Source organism: Aquila chrysaetos, chromosome 22 (genome assembly GCF_900496995.4).
Source record: "Aquila chrysaetos chrysaetos chromosome 22, bAquChr1.4, whole genome shotgun sequence".
Taxonomy (NCBI): domain Eukaryota; kingdom Metazoa; phylum Chordata; class Aves; order Accipitriformes; family Accipitridae; genus Aquila; species Aquila chrysaetos.
Window position 1 is genome coordinate 19,830,495 of NC_044025.1, and position 20,967 is coordinate 19,851,461.

Below are 20,967 nucleotides of genomic sequence, written 5' to 3' on the forward strand. Positions count from 1 at the left end.
GACCATCAGTGTCAGAATATTGAACAGATCTATCACACCTGGATGCAAGTTTAACTCCTCCGATTTTTAAGCCAATTTCTGAATTACAGCTTGCATACAAATTCATCCAAGTTGAACAAAAAGCCCTTCTCAAGCACAGTGAGCCACAGCTTACACCCTTACTCATTCAAATATATATAGAAAGTTAATGAAGCAGTGACTGCCCACCTTCGTATGCTTCCATGGGTCTATGCCTCTTTCAGGTTTGAGTCCAGAGAATATTTTATTTCAAAAAGATCTGCAGAAGAAAACTAAGGTTTCCATGAAGCTCTGTTGACTCTGAAACCACTGAACGGTAGACAGTGGACGAAACGAGGCATGCAAAAAGAGTACTTAACCAACATCTTAACCAGGTTAAGCTTACAGTTGTCTACTAAAGTCTCCTCCTATCTATCAAGGTAATCATGGGTCAGATGACAGAAAAAGGACAAGTATTGTGAGGAGGTACCAGGAAACAGTCATTAAATCATCATCACCTTCCAGTCTTAGTTATGGAGACTGAAAGTATCTCACTAACAATCAACTGTAACAGCAGTTTCTCATATAATTATTGAACAAAACTCGCTAGGCAGTTAGTTTACAACACAATCCCAATAATACCATTTTGAAGAATAATTGCCATATAAAACAGATTAAAAACAACAACTTTACAAGAAAAGGGGGCCTTAAAACCCCCTATTGCCCAGGAAACCAGCTTCCTCTAACTGAAAACACCGATATCCTGCTTCTCACGTTTTATAAAAAACTGTTCCAGTATTCCCAGCAAAAGAACCTTAAAACATACAGAAGTTCTTTAAATATGAAATGTTCGTCAAATGCTCCAGAGGACAAAAATAAAATTGAAATTACCATGTCAACATTACAAAGACATAACTAGGGAGTGGGGGGTGTTACAAAGTATACACAAGGACTGAGTTTCAAACTAGAATCCATTTGCTAACTATTATCTGTTTTACAAAATGCCTCTGTCTACCCCATTCTTCCAGAATGACAATTATTCAAACCTGGCTCTTGACCTTTTCAAAGCACTAGGAGGTCTCCAGACTAAAGCCTAAATTCTCATCCTTGGTAGTTATCGCCTTCCTCACATTAAGGATTCTATTTCAGTCCTCATTTTCCCCCTGGACATCTCAAAGCCATCATCAGTCTCCTGCATCACTTTTGTGCGGATGACACCTGTCTCTAACCTCACTCACCTCTGTTCATGTGTTGACACATTTATACCATATTCAACAAATCAAACAGATAAGCTTTATCTGATGCCAGTGTCTGAGCAGCAGTAAGCCTACCAAAAACCTAACTGGCTGGAAGGATGTCTCCATTCCCTTCAGCAATCTCAGAACACTTCAAGCGTGGTTTACTTTTAATTCCCTACACTTGCCCACTGCTCTCCTGCTGCAGAAATAAAAAAAGCACAGACAAATCAGTATCCCAAACAATGTACTCTTCCATAAAGTTTATTTCACTAATATCATATAGGTATAGGATCATATGCTCATTAGGCATAGAGAGCACGGCATCAAGCTCTTCATCAGACAAAGATGAATTCTTTGAATGGACAAGTGTCCTTCATATCCTCCTTTAAACTCATAATTATTTTTTTCCTATTACAGTAAAAAATATTGCCAAAGGTGGTCGGGCACTATTTTCTAAAAATCAAAGCACAGAGCGACACCAAACTGCAGCAAGTGATTTTTCTTAAAAAGAAAAAAAAAAAAAAAAAAAAAAAAAAAAAAAAAATCAATTTAGATAATTAACTTTACTATGTTATTAACATTAAATAGAAAGTTTTCAAAAATAAAGAAACTGTATTTCAAAGATGATTTACACCTAGTGGTATACTGTGGGTCATTTCCACTGTTACAGCTTAAGCAAAAGTAATAAAAAAAAAAATACAACACAAAACACACCACAAAAACAGAAACAAACAAAAAACTTATTTTTGTTTCCTATCAAAACAAATAGCTCTGTAATAGCTGAGGCAATTAGAATGAAGGCAATATTGTGTTTCCTTACAGATGTGTATTTAAGCCTCCTTTCAGAACGACTCACATAATCAGGAACTTGGTTGGGGACAAGGAATAATGCATAACATAAAATATTACTTTAAATGTAATTAAAATGGTGCTAATTACAATTATGAAAGAATACTACTAAATTATCCAAGGGACTGTTTCATATGAAAATAGCCTGTAAGTGATTGGTGACTGTGCAGCTCCCTCAACTAAAAATGTGTTATATGAGGTATTCAGACCAGGGAAAGTAACTTAAGTTTATCCCACTGTACTTAAAAAAAGAAGGCAAAAAAGCATTATATTTTAAATTCTAAATTGAGGTTGGACAACGCACAAATGTCATTCGAACGAAACAGAAAGTGAGCTGCCCTCTTCCTCCTGTTCTCGTGTCCAAGTGGTGATCCTCCTTCCCTACCCGTGTACATGGCCTCAGAGTCCCAGGGAGGAAGCAAAGGGGAGAAGGAGCTTACAGGTTGCCCCAGAGTCAAAAGCACTGGCGGAAACAAAAAGGTTCAAAGATTTTCAGCATCCTTTGCACTACTTAATTGCTAACTTATTAACAGTAATTTTAGTTTGTCTAATTGTACATGTGTGCATTTATCCTTCAAAACTTCAGCACGACAATGCTTCTCTGACCTTTGAATTTTTCATTTTTTCCCCTCACTGCAATGAAGACACGGACAGGGAACAACCAGCAGAGGAGTGCATTCCCTTCCTTTATACATGATCTCACTATGTAAGGGGACAAACACACCCCGTATACTGTAACCTGCCCACAGTTTCATCCAACAGAACTCTGTGACCCTTTCACCACCTAGCAGCTATTTTTTCATCTAGCAGCTATTTTTTCCTCATTATCCATAATAAAACTAGCTGTAATCTTGTGAACTAGCAATAACAGATCTATTTTGCCTTTTTTTTTTTTTTTTTAAGGCACAAAAACCTTAACGATGCTCTTAAGTGACTCATTCCTCAAGTTTAGCAAAAAAATGATTTTTTTAGCTAGGTTTTTTGCAAATTTCAACTTGCCATGTCCTCACTTCTGGCACTGTTGAACTTCAGTCACTCAAGGACCATTAAGAGTTTAACAACTAGCCTATAGCTAACCAACAACTGAGTTGAAAAATTCAGTCCTATATCTTCTTCTTAGTACTTACTATGAAATTCAAGTATGTGGAAATGTATTCGAGCTGGAGTTGACATTTTTAAGTCTATCAACTCATGCCAAGCAAACGCTGCCAATTAATCCGAATTTCACAAACACCTCGGTATAGGTGCATTTGTGAAGAAAGGAAAGACATTAAACTGGTATCCACTCTGTTAATCCCACCGTGCTGTGTTGTGGCTGGAAGGGAAGCAGTCCTGCTCCAGCCCCGCAGCGACAGCGCACCGCAGGAGCGGGAGAGGAGACCGCGCTGGCGAGCACCAAGGCAGCAGTCGCTGCAGGAGCGAGCCGGTGCCCCACCGCCCAGGGGAGATAGAGTCCATCACAGAACCTCCACGCAGGGGGAAAGCCTTTATTTCATTTCATAAGAGGCAGCAGCACTGTTGGTAATCTCAACAAAAACTATCCCAACTGGGTACCAAGGCAAGTCTAAATTTTTATTTATTTTTTTTAAAACCACTCCTGCTTAGCCTAGAAGCGCAGCTTGAATACAAATAAGCAACATGCAGCTTCAAGACATAGTGAAGTAAAATTTCTGAGTGACATACAAGGTCAAGTAGAGTATTACTCTGAGTACTCAGAGTATTACTTGAGCAAGGTCCAGCTCAGGTCAAACAGTACGCTTCAGTGAAAGCATGTCACAACATTCACCATGCTTCAACTATGAGATGCAGTCAGACTCCTGTCATGCGCTCTCTGTAACCGATGCTGCTGGCCTCTATTTTCTTGCTTCGCATAAAAATCACATATGCCATTAAATACAGCCTCCAACCAAATGGCAGAAGCTATGTGATCTACAGTCATATTTTTTGAGACAGGGAACTCTACACAAAACAGTTACACAGCAGGAATTATTCAAAGAGGCCCCCAAGTTAACAAGCTAACTACAAATTCTCTCATAAACTTAAAAAGCCAAACGAGATTTAAAAACCATGAAGTACAATATTTCACACAGAAATTTCAATGTACAGAAAAAGTGAAAGGGAATTTAAATCAAATTGCAGAACATGTCTTCCACTATCAAACTTCAGAAAAACAAAATAATAAAAATTATTATTAAATTGTGAAAAATTTACAGTAACATCAACATGTAAAGAGGCATTTATTGAAAAAAAAAAAAAAAAAAAAAAAGATCTTACCTTACCTTCAATAATAACAACAACTTTACATACCTGCAAGGTGGTAAAAACATGGAATCCTTCATGAGCACAGATCCAGAAAGCAGTATATACCAGCATCTTGCAATAGTCTCTGAGCTGTAAGAAAATAAATCATTGATATCTATTTTCTTCTTACAGCAACTCAGAAATATATTAGCAAAAATGTTATTGTAGTAAAATAATGATCTACCACTCTACCGATTTGGTATGTGGACTGGAATCCTAAGAAGTTTCATTGAACGCTACCAAGAATTACCTTTTTTTAAAACGTCTACATCCAGAACGTTTCTTATACCTTACAATTTGACATTTACATCAACTTAAAAATTATTTTATTAAAATGAAATTATTAATTTTCAGTAAAAACATTTCCTTCCAGTGAAAGTGTACATAAAGCTACAAATACAGGAAAATTTTTGTTCCGTGCTAAAGCTGATTAGCAATTCAACATGGACAGTAATACTACCCGGACCTGTCAAGCGTTACAGATAAGATACGAGACCCATACATCTGACTCCTGCTTTGCATTCCTCCACCTCTGCACTTGCATCACATGCACATGCGGTGTTATCTCCCATTGTGCCACTCGACCCCAGATGAGCGGACAGGGGATGGGCCAACGTTTCAACCTACAGCCCGTAGGTCTGCACAGAAGTTGCCGTGTTTTGCTGCAGCAGATTTTGCCCCTTCCTAGAGCACTGCAATGACACTTCCCAGCCACAGCCTAACATCTCCTTCGTCCTCCAGCACGCAACCCCACACATGCACATCGACCTGGTACTGGAGCAGGTTTGTGTCACACATACCCACCACGCGAACTAGCAGGTGGCATCTCATTTAGACTCAGGTGTACTGGAAGATGTGCCTTACACAGAAAGCTAGGATTAGCTGTAAGAGGATAAAGACAGCATAAGCGATGCTAAAATACGGGGGGGAAGTATATTTGCCTCCCAGAAGGAACCTACGAAGAACTCTAAGCTAAAATACTAATTCTAGCAATTTAGAGGAGATAGTGTTGGAGCTCCATCACTCCTCTGATACAGGATACTCCCACAAAGCAACTGGGTTCCTGAGAAAGCAGTCAGTGCCAGCTCCAGGGGAAGAGTGCCACCTACCGAGTCGTCACCACCGCTCCCACGGACCGCCGAGGTGACACTACCTGCTTTTTAATTGGTCTTGCGTGTGCACAGACACATCTCTGTTGTCCGTGGAAGCCGTGCTAATAATTCATGGGCACCTCTCAAATGTCAGCACCGAACTACTGCTTCAACCACCTCCCGTCAAAGCTTTTAACCAGTCTGGCCAAGCTTAAACGTTGTAAAGCCTTCTATTTAAAATTACTGAAAAAGCAAGCGATATATCACAACATGCAAAACAGTGTTTTTGTTTACGCTTCTGCTGAAGAACTCCAACAAGTGATATGTACTTACCAAAAGAGAACTTGGTTGCCCTTGTACCTCTCATAGCGGGCACTTGATGACATTATTCTGAGGGAGGAGGAGAAGTTTAATTTCAATTTTAATCCCCAAAGATCATAAGCCATTAATCACCACATTTCAGCAGAATCGCTTTAAGGCTCTAAGACCTCAAATTCAACTATTTTTTTGTTCTAAACAAAGGATGTGCTTAACCATAAAATTCAAATTATTACGGTGTTCTTCATTATCCAAATAGATAATATACAGCATGTTCTCTAAGTGTTTAAATCACTCCCACACATTGGAATTACCCATAGCAACGGAACTGAAGGAACTAAAATACTTCCAACGCACTTATTGTGCTTTGTTGGCCTTCCATTTTATGTATTCTGAGATCATTCGAATGTCTGAAGCTTTAAAAAGCTTTTGTAATCTAGAGTTAACATAGGGCACTGTCTACACAGTCCTTTGTAGACAAATGGGAGTAAGGTCTGCCTTCTTTCTTAGCAAAGCTAATTAGTTTAGATTCCACGCCACGTTATTGCAGTGACTTAACTCAGCAATAGACTTGGCCAATGCTCTGCCACCTCGAAGTGCAGGCAGACAAAAGCTTTGCTCTTCTCCACAAAAATACAGCCATAGATACCAGTTGTGCTAAGCAGCACTAACTAGCTCCAGAGTACTTTACCTTAGCTGATGTTCCCTGAAATGTGAGAGTATGTCCAGTCCATGAAGGAAAGAATAGATAGTATTTAAGTCCTAAAAAGAAAACGAGAGAGAAGGAAAAAAAAAAAAAAAAAAAAAAAAAAAAGACATGAGCAACTTCATTCACAGCATCTAATCACTTCAGCATTACCTTCTCAGATTCTGCAATAAATTACACAGACTTACAAGACACAATTCTAGAGACAAAGCCCAAATTAGTAGATGAGTCAGGACACATGCAGACTTGAAGAACCCTATCCACACTTAAGCTGTGGAAGTGAAAAGAATGAAGTCCAACTGATACATAAAAACTTAACCTGAAAAAGATTTATTAAAAATATCTCTGAAAATATTATTTACATGAACGGATGGATAAAGCAGCAAGCAACATGTGGAATAAGCCAAACAGGACAGTCCTGTTCATCCAAGGTCAGAAATTGTTGAAACCTCGTAACAACTCTTTAGAGAGCGAATTCTGCAGAATTAGTTTGCTAATAGCAAAGAACCCTAGCGAAAACCAAAACCATGTAGTCTAGCCACTATATATGGTGCAGAGAACCTCAGTACCTTTTCATAGTTATGTTTAGAGAGAAAAAGCTAGTTCATGTCCACCTCAGATCTAGCTGGTAACCCTACTACAAACTCTGCTCCATCCTACTGCCTCTCTAACTCAGTCCAGTCCTTGACTGGAGGGTAACATTAGAAGTTACTCCAAAACACTCTTTGGCAAAGATGAAGACAATGAAGTTTCAGATTTGTCTCCCACCTTCCACTAGCAAGACTCACATCACATCAGTGTCATCCATTAGCAACCACAGAAACAAACAACTATTTTGAAGCAACAGCATTAAGACATGAAGATTATTTAACTTTAAAAATTGGACTTTTCATGGAAGCTGTAATTAGGAGATACAGCTGTTTAAGCTTCTCACTAGCAGAATCCTCTTCAGCCACGAAAATATCTGTGCTGATGGTGCAGACCACATGCTAGGGAAAAGCTCACTACAGCTATTCATCATTTAATTTACTATCCTGAACAGGTGGGCTGTTAGTGTTAAATACATGCACAACAAAATCATTATATGCTGTAGCAGTCTTTCCAGCTTGGCCTTGGAAAATATGTTCTGAATTTTCAATTGCCACATTTATACAGTGTTTACAAAAGATAAATCAGTATGAACGCTAGCCTCAAAATTTACAAAGGATTTACTTTAGAAAAGTTCTTTGGTTTAATAGTCAATGTTTAGAAATATAACGGATATAGACTGTTATATCAAATGAAAGGTCATACGTAATTGCAGGCCATGTAAAACCAATAAAACTCTGATTTTATTTTTTTTTTAAATGTCGTTACCAAAACCCATGAAAATTAAACAGAAGGCCTGAATGCTTAACACATATATTTATAAAGCACCTATTTCACACAGTCCAATCTCATTTTAATCCTCTGACTGTGAATTGCCACAAACTTGATTTTCTTAGTGAAACACCCAAGAGCACTAGCTATGACTCAGACTCCAAACACACCACTTGCTTGTGGTGATCAAGCTCGAACACCAAAGCCTGTAGGAGATGGCTGCCTGGCAGCCAAAGGGTCACTCGAGGTATCAGACCCGCTCAGTTACTCAGCTCTCCCCCTTTCTGAGCAGGGAACTGCCTCAACTTCACCACTAAAAAACGTGAAGCACGGGAATGTGGCAACAATATCCTCCAACCGTACAGTGTCTTAATAGAATCTTAGTAGTTAAAGAATTTATGGAGCAACTGAAATAAAACCCCCGTGTTCCACATTCTTCCTCCTCCACCTGGAGGTCAGCCTCTCCCAGGCCAGAAGAGTGCTCAGACGGGCAGGTAAAGGAAGGACAAGCAGCGGATGCTCTCAACTCCCGTTGAAGCTGGGCCACCAGGCAGCCGGGGGGAGTTAGTATTTGGTGTCACAATTAAAGCTACATTTTTCAGTCTTCATAACTCACTGCATCTACATATGCTTTCCTACATTTTCCAGTGTTTTTCTATGTAATTGAGACTAAGATATAACAGAATGTCTTTAAAATACGTTTTAGATTAGCAGTTCTACTCTCATGAGTTACAGAAAAATGTAAGCAGAACAAAAGCTTATGTTCATGTTTAATCACAATGTTTTTAAGTTGTACATATGAAAAATGACCACATCCTTACTTGAGAATTATTCTCTACAATTCCGCAGATCACAGCCCTTTAGCAGGTTAATTCAGCTTGGGCTGTCTGTCTCCTGCATTCCACCTGCAGCCAGGTTGACCAAACAGGACTACTGTACTGACCCACCATGCTTATTTAGGAGCTTGATGAATAAACAGTTGGTAAATTAAAGAGATAAACATTTGCTTAAAGGGATTGATGCCTGGAAAGCATCCCTCAGCTCAGACTTCGGCTGCTGAGACGTACAATGGCAGAGAGAACAGCTGAGCCAGAGCATAACACAGAAAAGGGAAGGCAAAGCTTCCTATTCCCTCATCACAGCAGAAAGCATTTAACTTACACCGGCTAGCATTACTGCTTTAATGTTGATAAACGAAATAAGAAACATTGTATCATTCACCACCCAGCCAGGTGGCATTTCAACAAGCCAAACCTATTAGCTACTCATGCATCAGTTTCTATAGGCATTTTTAAATCAGGACCTGTAACACTCTCCCTAAAAATAACTGACTTTTAAAGCAACCACCTCTCCTAATTAAGCAGAGCAGGTGATTTTGTCAGGTGCCACTGAACACAAGAGTTAACTCAGCAATCGTCTCCCAAGAAGGTCTGCGGGCTGCCTCTTTGCCCTGGTGCACTGAATGTTACCAATCTGATGTGTTTTACATGTCTTGTTGAAATAATGCTTTTTTTGTTTAAATTGAATCTCTAGACACCAGGTGAAATTCCTCCTCTCCCTCACACGTTGCTTCAAAGTATAACAAGGGAGGTTATGTGCAGCTAATCTAGCCCAGTTTTTCCCAATAGCATGAAAATTTCCTATCAGTCATACTTTGCAAAGTTTTCTTCATTACTCCCATCTCATTTAAGAATACGTGCTTGTAATAGCACTGAAATTATGTTTGAGAGACTACATTCAGAGGCTCGGTTTATATTTTTGCAAGCAAGGAACATAATTTAGTCCCACCACAGCTGGAGGCAGCAAGCAGGCGATGACGGGCAGGTGCTGCAGCCACCTCGTGGACAGACACTGCCAGCCCAGCAGCACCGCACACCCAGAAAATCCTCCGTCAGCAATGAAAGCATTCATTTCTTTAATTCAAGGTTTATAAAACTGAAAATAGGATTAGAAGCTGTTATTTTGAAAAATGGATTTATGTTGCCACACCAGTTATAAACAGCAGACACATAACCACAATACAAAGGGTAAAAGTAATTTTCACAGATGCCCACTATGAAAAGAAAGGGCTATAAAAGGATGATGCCAAAGGGCAACAATCAGCATCACAACAGCAGAACACAAAGTATTTGCTGCAAAGTTACAGACCCTTCCCTATAATCTCTTTACGTGCTTCTTTCTGCCAAAACCCAACCGAAACACAATTATTGATGAAAAACAATTTCTCTGCATGCTCCAAACTAGGGACCAAGGTCAACATTATTTTATTTTGTAATCTTTATTTTCAGAGCTTTTGATCAGCTGAAATAACAGCTGAAACTAAAGCACAGTATCTACCTTCAAATGGTATGCCCACAGATATTCTTCAATATTTGACAGAAAACTACCTTGCCTAGGTTATTTAAGGAGAAATTAACTCACATTTTTCTATCCAACTAGCTAAAACTGCAGCTCCAGTGAGCCAAGGGAAGGAGGGGAACTGGGCAAAGAGTAGAGGGAAGCAGGCAGGAGTTGTTAATTTTGCTAGGCAGGAGATTTTCTAGACTACAGAGACACGAAACATGAACACTGCGACCACAGTGATCCTGCACAAAGCTGCCCAGGATGGCTTATTTTCTTTGCCTCCAGTTCTCACAGCACCAAGTTCACAAGCTGAGGTGTTCTCAGCTGCTATGTTTAAAAAGCAGAGAACGTGTTTCTTCATATTCTTCACGTCAAAGAGCACACTGTATAAAATAGAGTGCGTTAAGTGCAGAAATCAAGGGATTGCTCTGCGAATGGCACTGTTATCACCAAACCTGACTACAAGGAAAGCGTGGCCCAGCATCGATACACCAGCAGCCCCCAGCTTCATTCAGCAGCAGCTGTTATCATCCTTGACACACACATCCTTCTGACAAAAAGCTTAACCAGCTGCTAAACCAAAGGCAGTGTAAAAACATGGAGATTTTAGTAACAATAGAATGTTATGTAAATCAACTTTCTTTTACAGCAACATCCTCATCCCAATACACTATGAAGTGAGCCACTTGAATAACTAGACCACTTTTCATTTTCCCTGCCAGATGCCAACCCACATAATTACCACAAGATGCCACAACTGTACAATAAGGGAAAATAAAAGCACCAGTAGAATCATCTGAAAACTCATCACACAAAAGCAAACTCAGGTAACTACTACCATCACCCATTTACCCCAAAACACTTCTATTTGAAAGTAATTTGCTACTTTTTTTTTTTTTTTTTTTTACAAGGATGGTGAAATATTAGTTTCTTCATTGCGAAGATGTAACTTTTAAAAACAAAGAAGTCAGCAAAAAAAGTCATCACGAGAATATAATCAAACCTCAAAATTGGTGGGGAAGTGGTGATCATCCTTAGTTTTGTTATCAGCTTCTTTTATAAAATATAACCACAATCTGGATGCTTCCAAACAAGTATCACAGCACAGAAGCACCAAGCACTGCTGGAAGCAATCCTCTCCCACTAAAGCCACCTCTACTTCAGCAGCACACCAAGCAATACAATGGCCTCTGTACCCTTTTATTAATCCAGGGAACTTGTTGAAGCATAGATTACTAGTGTCCTGAGGCTAAAGTGATTTACACAACTGCCTTTGAAGTGTATTTAAGTTAACTTTTACCAATTTAATGTCTATCCTCAATAAGTAGTTTATCCCTGCCTCTCTGTCACCTGAGCTGATGAGCAAAATTGGTGAGTTTGTATTGTTTCCTTCTGCTTCACCCTCTTCTCTCCCAATCTTTCGCCTTTAATCCAAGGAGCAACTTTACAAAGCTTGGAATTAAGGATCCAATGGAACAATAGTCATCTTAAGTATGGAGTTCTGAATACAAAGTTTTCCAACCAACCAACAACAAATCCAGCCGCCAATACAACTGTAATTCACAGGAACTACATTCACATGCTCTAAGTCCACAATAAGGTCCAAGACAAATTCCCCTGCAGAGTTAAAAGTGGGCAAAAGCAGTGTGAGGCTCTGGAATGACGATGAAATGATTGCATCAAGAGCAACTTTGCTATTCACAAACATAAAATGAAAACCTGATGCTTCACTTGATGTGACCCCAGCCAGGTGTTCCAGTAACACATGATTATTTTAAAACACTAAGCAGGAAATCTGTTCTATTTCTAAAGGAAAATAAATTGTTCCGAAATGACCTCAGAGTTGCAAATTCTGATAAATCTCACAAAGAGCCATCCTCAGCAATAGCACTGAGGTACCAGGGAAGCTGAGGAAACCATAAATCCCCGCAGACTCCCTTTAGCACTGCCCGGTACGTTATGTGCTCCGTGTCCTATGAAAGGGGAGAGGCAGCACAGTCCCCAAACAGCTGCATCCAGCCATGGCCACCCTGCACTGACCGCGGGACAGCTGCTCGCTGCAGCAGGGCCAGGACCCGGTGATCCAGTAGACTCCTTCAAGCTCCCAGATCCCAATGAACTTGGACTTCCTAGGTGCCCTAGATCACGCTGACCCTTAAATGAGGGGTCTCAAAGAATGCAGACTAGCAGGTATTATTCAGCCAGTCCAGAGTTTTGCACAGGGAATGAGAAAAGAGCAGAAACTTGCACAGCAGTACCAGCACTTCAAAGCCGCACATAAGAAACAGCTGTGTCAGCAAGTTCCAGACAGATTGCTCTCACATGCAAACCTGTCCCAAAGAGCTACGCAAAACCTGTCTCTCAATTCCACCCCAAACACATTAAATTCCTGTTGCAAGAACATATGCTTGGCTCACTTGAGGCTCCCCACACCCAACCCACACGGGCTGCCAAGCCACCCAGGATTCCCTGGTTCACATACAAGAACCTGCTTCTTACAGAAGCACAAAGGATAGCTGACAAGATTTTGCATTCATGCTTTTCCCAAGGTAAGACAAGATAGTTGCCAGGATGCATATTTTATATGCTTCAGAGCAAACAAAAACGTTAGTATCTTCTAAAGACCTCTTACAGATTCAGCTGTATTACAGATAATATACTTTAAAAGAAACAGACACACATTTCTGCCTTTGAAACAGTTAAACTGCATGGTAACAGCTTCCCAAATTCCACTGACATTCAGAAAGACCATCAGGTACAAAATCTTCCAGGGAAGGAAGCTGCATCGTTGAAAGCTGCCACAACCTACCTATTTGTTTGTTACAGAGCTGCTTCTTTCTCTTCAGTGCTCTGACCAGAAAGCGCCAAGCAGGAAACAAGGCTGGAAACAAACTTCCAATAGAATCAAGCACTCATTTGCTATCAGGACAAGGATTTTAACACGCTCTCGGACAGTGGCTGAACTTCTCTGTATTAAATTTGTTATTTAAAGTGCCTGGATTTCAGTAAAGCAAACAGAAGTCATTCTTGGAGCATGGAGAGCAGGTTGTGTAAGCTGTAACTAGGAGGCTTTCCTCCAGCCTGCTGCCATTACTTGCTTCACAGTGATTCAGCAGGCTCCTTATACAGATTGAATGCATCTTTTATTAGGAATCCTGTCAGGCTCAATAAAGACTCTGTCACCCTTAGGGGGGTGTAGCAGAAGAGAGGAAATGTTACTCAGCATGGTTTATGGTTTTCATTGCTTCCCTTCCTGTTACTTCATTGAAGGCTGGAATCCGCGCTGTTTCCTTTATTCTCTGTTTAAGGCCAATTGTAAAAATAGTACTCCCAAATTCTTTCCTGATAATGTAATACCAGAAATAAAAATACAGAAACATGCTTAAGTTCTCTGATCCACGTTTTCCACATTCAGATATCTATACAGCAAATTCACCAACCTTAGTGACGCTGGTTCAAGAAACCCAACCTACATACCCGAAGCCAGATGATACACACCATCAGATACCCCTGAAACTTGTGGGAGGAGCGGTCAACTACATTTAAAAGTGCATAGCAGAGCATACGGCCCCTTGGCTAAAAGGAAGATGATGAGATGAACCAGAAAGCAACTCCTCCATCCTAATTATTTACTCTCCCTGTTCAGTGGCATAAACATTTGACTTCAATGAAAGTGCAAGTGGTGCAAAAGAACATCAGCTCAGGACTCTTCACTTAGACTAACAATTCCCTTTGAAGTATCCTCCTATTTAGCTGGAGGCCATTAAAAAAAAAAAAAAAGATTTAAATGCAAGCATTGAGGCACTATTAGGAAGGAGAAAGGATGGATCAGTCAGGTGAATGAAAATGTTCTCAAAAGACTTTAACAAACTATCTTGCAGAGAACCACATAGTTTAAGTAGCACTCATAAGGAATGAAGCGTCATCATACCATCTAAGAAACACTACCAATTAAAAAAGCCCAATCAAACTACCTCTCATAGAGCACACTAGCAGCAAACTCCTGCATGATCTTACATCACTGCCCAAGACTGCACCCAATAACATTTGTATAAAATAAACTAGTTCAGCTACTTCAGAGCCATATTTATTATTCAGAAAAAATAGCATATACTCCATAAAGAAGTTTTCTGTCTACATTAACAGGCGAAGGTTTTCTGGCCTCAATTGCCAGTCTACTTACCATAGGCATTTTGAGCAATGCTGAGTTCTCCTAGGACCTTGCTAAAAATCATAATTCCTTTGTTATGCTTTTGTAACAGATGATCACTACACCTGATCCACTGAACAGCTTCAAACGACCAAGAACTTGATGTCTCAGATTTATCATCTTTCATATATCCACAACCTCCTGGTGCACATGTCGATCAGCTACGGACCATATTATGACCACAATATAGGACTGCTGCCTAAACTCTAAACTTCACATTTATCCATATAGATGACAGATACTGTTTTTTTCCAAATGAGGAAATGTCAGTCTAGTTATTATAGTGTCTTTATACAGGAGAAAAGAGATAAAAAGGGACTTCATTTCACTCTCTTGTAAATCCAGGAAGCAATTAAAATTGACAGCATCAGTTAATAACAGTATAGCCACAAATAGGAAACTAAAATCTGGGTCTTGTTTTTGCAGACTGTCAGAAGTAACATTTGCACGCTTGGATTTTTACCTTTTTTTTTTTCCTGCAGAAGTAGCAAGTCTCTCAATGGGGCTAATACAGTTTCCTTATATATTATTTCCTTATATTTCCTTATAACATGCACACAGAGCTACAAGCACAGACTTAAGAATTACATTCTACTCCTAGGGACAGAAGTATCCTCAACACAATTTGAAAAAGCCAGATCTTGTTTAAGAACAGAGACTCTAGAACCACTATTACAGTTTATTTATAGACTGGAAGTACCTCTATTCAGAAGAATACTTCTGAAAATTTAAAAAAAAAAAAAAACAAACCTGAAACACATAAGCAAAGTATTTCTACATGAAAATAAAACAAAAAGTTTCTCTACTCACCAATAGCTCCCCACACCCAATACAGATAAACACCTTCCACCTAAGAACCCTGGACTATGTTGATATAAGACTTTGGTAGAAAGAAAAACATTTAAAGGAATGAGGGAGGGGAAATTTTATATTATTTTTACTGCTGTTTCATCACACCGAGTCAGCATTTCTGGAACCCTGACTTCGCCAGAGAAGAAACTTCCTTTGGAAAAGCTGATTTTGCAGAGTGAAATACCAAGGGCCCTGAACTGGAGAGACGGGAACATCAAATGTCATTGCTTCAAAGCAAGCAGCTTACGGAGACTTTTGAATATCTGAAGCACAGTTCAGCCCTTATCACAGTTCAGAACAAAAGTACAGCTATGAAAAAGTTATCTTCAAGTAAAGCATTACCATAAAGTTCCCAGACACTCATTACTTAGTTTTAAAATATCTTCGAGACTCATATGCTGATAATAGAAAGCCAAAAGCAAGCTGCCTTGAAAACACTGAGCTCCTAGAGTTCAAGAAGATGGGAAGCTCAGAATATCCAAAATTAATCTCAACACTTACATCTACCAAAGAGCAGGATTTTATACCAAACATTTTGCAGTAAGAGATCAAATACCATAAAAGCAGCCTCCTTACCCAGGCTCTTGAAAAGTCACCCAAAATCAACAAGCAAAACGGGCAATTTCAGTCTTCCAGTTCAATCAACACTTTGCTAGTTGAGCAGCTGAGTACTTGTGAAAATTAACAATCTCCCTTCCAGAAGACAAGCATCTATCACATAGCAATATTTTGGTTAACCCTTTTTTGTCATAACTCCAAACATACCAGCTTGACTGATTCACAAAGAAACTCCCTGCTCTTTTAAGAGAAGCAGGCAAGAAAGTACCAACATCTGAAATTTCCTTTTAAGAAAAAAAAAAGGAATCGTGGTAGGAAATGTCAGAACACTGAAATGCTAAGAAAAAAGGTAGATTCTTATTAAATAAGAAATTTGGTACAGAAACCTGGGGATGAGGAGAGAGGAGGTAGAGGATGAAATCCAAAGGTCAATTCTATGCCTATCGGTAATGACAACTTGGGAGTATGTCTGTATGCAACTTTGTCATGTTGAATGTCTGAGTTCATTACCTATATAAGACTTTGCTCGTACTGCAGAGAATGCTGTAGTTTTTGTTCTCTTTCCTCCCTCTTGGACTAGAGCTCCATGGGCTACTAATGGAGATTCAAAGTACTTTTTTTACTGAAACATAATCCTGTTAACTCTAAAGGAGCTCCTGTTCTAAAAGATCAGCTCCAGGACAGGTGCTGCAGGAAGGCACAGAGGCAGAGGTAATGCTGTCTACCCAAACACAAACGGGTCTCTCAGACATGGCAAGGAAGAATGAGCCACATACAAAGATGAGATAGGTAGATAGATAAACTGGCAGATAGATAGATAGCTAACAATAATACATACATACAAAGGGAGGAACATGTGCTGTTCTGAAAACTATTACTGCCTGCTTCCCGCCCCCAAATAAAGCACTACACAACCGTTGTTTCATGTCTAACACACACACTCCGTTGTAAGTACTTCCTCACTCACTTTCATCATGCTTTGCCCAACGTACCTTTGCAGCAAGCGAACGTTACTATCAAGGTCCCATAACTAATGCTCCTGTTGAACAGGAATCTCAGGCAGAGAAAGACTAACAGAACAACAACATTTTACTACAGTTTGTTTTCACCATATTAATCGTCAGATTTTTATACAAATGGATAAGGATATTGTTATTTTTATAATGGCACATTTATGCTTTTGCAGTATATAATTTCATATTTCTTTGTGAATTCAAGAAAGCAAAGATCATGTCTGTCAGGAAATTAAGTCCTGCTGAAAAAATAATAGTGAAGACAAAACAAGATCTATCAATATTGTAGCTTAAGTCACCCACTCAGTATCTAGGTAATGGACAGAAATACAGCTCTACAAACTGTCTCAAAATGATTTAGGGCGTCAGTAAAATATTACAGTCACCACACTGCTTCCAGCTAGAATATTCTGTGTTTTCTGTTCAACGTTGATGACGACGCACCAGCCCATTAGAAAAAAAAATGAGAATAGGATTATAATTGGAGAATAAAATACCACACAAAAGTAAAGCTCTCCTACAACCTTTTTCAATAAAACCACTGGAGGAAAAAGAAAAATCAAGCTCCAGCTATTTTTTTTCTCATAATAATGCCACTACAAACTACAAAGGAATTCCTGTAGAGGACAACAGTAATATGTTTACCAGTAATTCCTCCTGCATCCTGGTATTACGGTATCTAAGCACTACCAAATAGAGCAATCCAGGAAAGTTACTGTAATTTACAGTAGGCTATATCCCTTAGAGAAGTTGTAAATTATCTCAATGCAGATTCCCACAATTAAATTCTACTACTGCCACAACTGCTACAATACCCTCTCCTATGCAGAGAAATGCTAACATGCCTGTGTACATGTGTATCCATATATTGGCAAACATACATATATCCCTCACCAAACAGAGAAGTGTAATCAGTAGGTCTTAGCATCTTTGCTTGTAGCAAAAAAATAAGCCAGATTTACCCTACTGCTACATTTGAATGCAAACCACCACAGCAAAACTCTAAACTGACACTCTGCCACTGCTTTAAGGTCTACTTTTGTACTTCTCAACAATACCTGTGCCATAAACCACAACGAAGCTTACGGATCCAAACTGAGGAGTTGTATGAATATGTATACTTATTCATATATCTAGGTCAACAGGTTTCAAGTTTGAAATCAACATAAATATCAGAGGTACAGATACCTGTGTAGTTCCCTAGTAAATACAATTGATCATCAATGCATAATGTTACAAAGGCAATAATTCTAATTAAGAAATGTAACAGCTTCAACATTAAGAGAAACAACAAACAAGTGTACTGCCAGGGACTGAATCAACCGCAAGATAAAATTGTTACTCAGGAATTTCTAGCTCCAAATCCTGCAGGCACCCAGCTTCCTAAAGTGCAACAAACATCATGACTAGCATCCACAGAACTACAGACAAGATGCAGAGCAACAGCGTCCTCCACCTCTGTACTGAATCAAACAGGTACTAGTTGATTACACGTGAGATGGGCTACTTCGGTTCGGTTGTAGTGTATGAGATGATACAGAAACCTCTTCTACTTCAACCTGCCATTCCATCCTTAGAAAGACTAAAAACTTTAGAGGCTGTAATTACCTTTGAATACAAACCCAAAACAAGCCAATTTCAGCTTTCTCATTCCTATGAAACCATCAACACTAATTTGTAATGCAACACACCAGAGATTCCTCCAACACCTCACTCTTCCAGTGTTATTCAACCACAGCCTCTATGGAGGTATAATAAACCTGCTTTTAAACAACTCAGTGTTTCATCTAAAAAGACTTCTGCTTTCAGAGAGCAAGACTACCATTATTCACTGAAGATGAAAAAAAAAAAAAAAAACCACAAAACCCTAATACTAAACTTAATCTGAGTATCAAAGTTCGGTTTATAAGCAGCAACGCAATGCACTAATTTAAGACTCAGACTTCTGACTCATCAGCTCACATTAAAGGAGAAGATTCGTAAAAGGTGATGAAAGGCAAAGCCTGGACCCAGCAGCAGAATGCCGCAATAAAAGATTACAACACCACGATCTCTGGACAGTCATGCTTGTGACTACAGACACAGAGAACATACATTCTAGACCCCAGTGCACGCCCCCAGGAGAAACAAAAGCATCCGGTATTGCAGTTAAAGACATTTTACACAACAATACTGAAAATTAAGACACCTTTGCTGCATTTTCTTGAAAAGCAGTGCGTTTAGAGTGTATTAGCCTCTCATTCAAACAGTTAGTCCACTGCAGTACTTACTAGGTACTCTCTGTACAAGTGTCAGGAGTGGAAGACCTGTTACCTAAGGCTGCTCACTTTATTACAGAAGCATTCACAACTGTGAGATCTACATAATTATTTCAGATAAAAATACATTAAAAAAAAAAGGTTTGGCTAGAGCTTGGGAAAAATCAAAGCAACATTACTGTTAGTGATACTAAACACTGAACTCCATGATCTCCAAATTCTATGTAGCCGGATTTGCTGGTTTTGAGAAACCTAAACCAAGTGCAAGGGAAATTCTCTGTTTTTCTTAAAAATATGGTTGTGATCAACTCTAACTGGTTATGCAGCATCTCTTAACTACAGGTCTGCTATACTGCATAATCCCCTTTTTTTAGCTAATGTGCACAAGGGAGAAAAGCAAAACAAAACAAAGTTCCTCTCTTGAGCTGTCAACTCCACCCAGAAGTGCAACCCAATGGCACAGAAATCAGGCTGACATGGTAGGCTAGCACAGACACGCAAGCGAAGAGATCTTTCCTAACGATCACACGGGCTGGATTATGCCCCTTAATTTCTGTACTAAGACTGCCCATCAGTTAGGAAGAGCCAGTACATTTTGAGGACTCCGCCAAGCATCTTGTAAGCCACATATAACGGCATCTATGGAAGAGTTTGCTGAAGGAAGCCTTACCATCCAACACAAATGGAAGCAACAGATATATTTGACAGGAGGTCAGTAGTCTAACCTAGGACTGCCAGTTTCCTTCCTACTTCAAATGGGAAACAGGAACAGAAACTCCTTCTGCAACAGTTGGGAAAGACCACTTCTACTTAGCCAAACCAATGCAGCCTACGGTAGGCTGGACAATGTTACACAGAACCCTGAGAACGTAGGGTAAAGTAAATCAGATTTAAGTAGAATATCTTCCCTAGATAACCCACAATACTGAGTGGCCACTGGCAAACACAACCCTTTGTGACAAGAGCATAGAAAACCTCCCAGAATCAATGTGAAACAGCAGAAGTGATCCCATCACCTTTTAACGCTAAATACACAATACAGTTTACAAACGCAGACCTCGCTCTCCAGCTCTTTCAAAAGCAAATTGCCAAGGTGAAAAACATTACAACAGCTCTGCAACTATCTCTTTGTAGGAATTCATATTTGGCCAAAAGGCCAAACTGTATGTGCCTGCAACACAACGCAACACCACAAGAATTCTTTCCCTCCAGACCAAAAGGACCAACATTTGAGGCTCATTATTAATCAGTCTTTGGAGGACAGGCTGCTTAAATGTCAATGCTTTAATCAGGCACAAAAAGATAACAAAGAGAGAATCCCTTAAGGCAGTTATTTTTGTTCTATTCGGCAAGAATTTGCTAGACTCTCTTAACGTGCTAAAAGATAACCAATAATTAGCGGAGCTAAGGAACCTAGAGAAACCAGATGCAGAATGCTAAGTAATTTGTGCGTGCTTCCCTGAACTAAGGGTATTTCCAAAATACTGTATTAAAATCATCAAAAGAGGAAGAAGGGTATATCAGAGTTTCATTAAACAAAGGAAAACCCTCTATACTTTAAACCTGAGGTCATTGAACAAGAAGACCTCCTAGTTTTAGAAATAGCTTGTCTGGCAATACTAGCATGAGCAAAACCATTTTATGGTAACAGCAGGCCTCTTACAAGAAAGGACATCAGAGCTCCAGACATCCTTTATAGGTGTGCTGTCCAATACACTTCTCGATGAAAACTAATCTTTGCACATGCTTGGGGGAGTGGGGAGAAAGCCTGCAAACTGGAAGTTTATCCAGAATGCATGGTCCTCAGAAGTACACAGATTTTTTGCCATAGCCAAGACCACCACAAGCCACCTTTTAATGCCAACAGACTTGTT

At 39.5% G+C, this 20,967-nt stretch overlaps 1 protein-coding gene across 7 annotated transcripts in view; it reads right to left on the reverse strand.

Moving 5' to 3' along the window:
- Nucleotides 1–20,967, reverse strand: part of RAPGEF6 (Rap guanine nucleotide exchange factor 6) — a 133,999-nt gene that overhangs the window by 99,783 nt on the left and 13,249 nt on the right. For all 7 annotated transcript variants that reach the window (XM_041119383.1, XM_041119384.1, XM_041119380.1 and 4 more), the window contains 3 exons: nucleotides 6,486–6,556; nucleotides 5,810–5,866; nucleotides 4,392–4,475 (listed from right to left, as the gene is read on the reverse strand). In XM_041119383.1, the coding sequence (XP_040975317.1) occupies nucleotides 4,392–4,475; nucleotides 5,810–5,866; nucleotides 6,486–6,556 (212 nt within the window). The remainder of the gene's footprint in view (nucleotides 1–4,391; nucleotides 4,476–5,809; nucleotides 5,867–6,485; nucleotides 6,557–20,967) is intronic.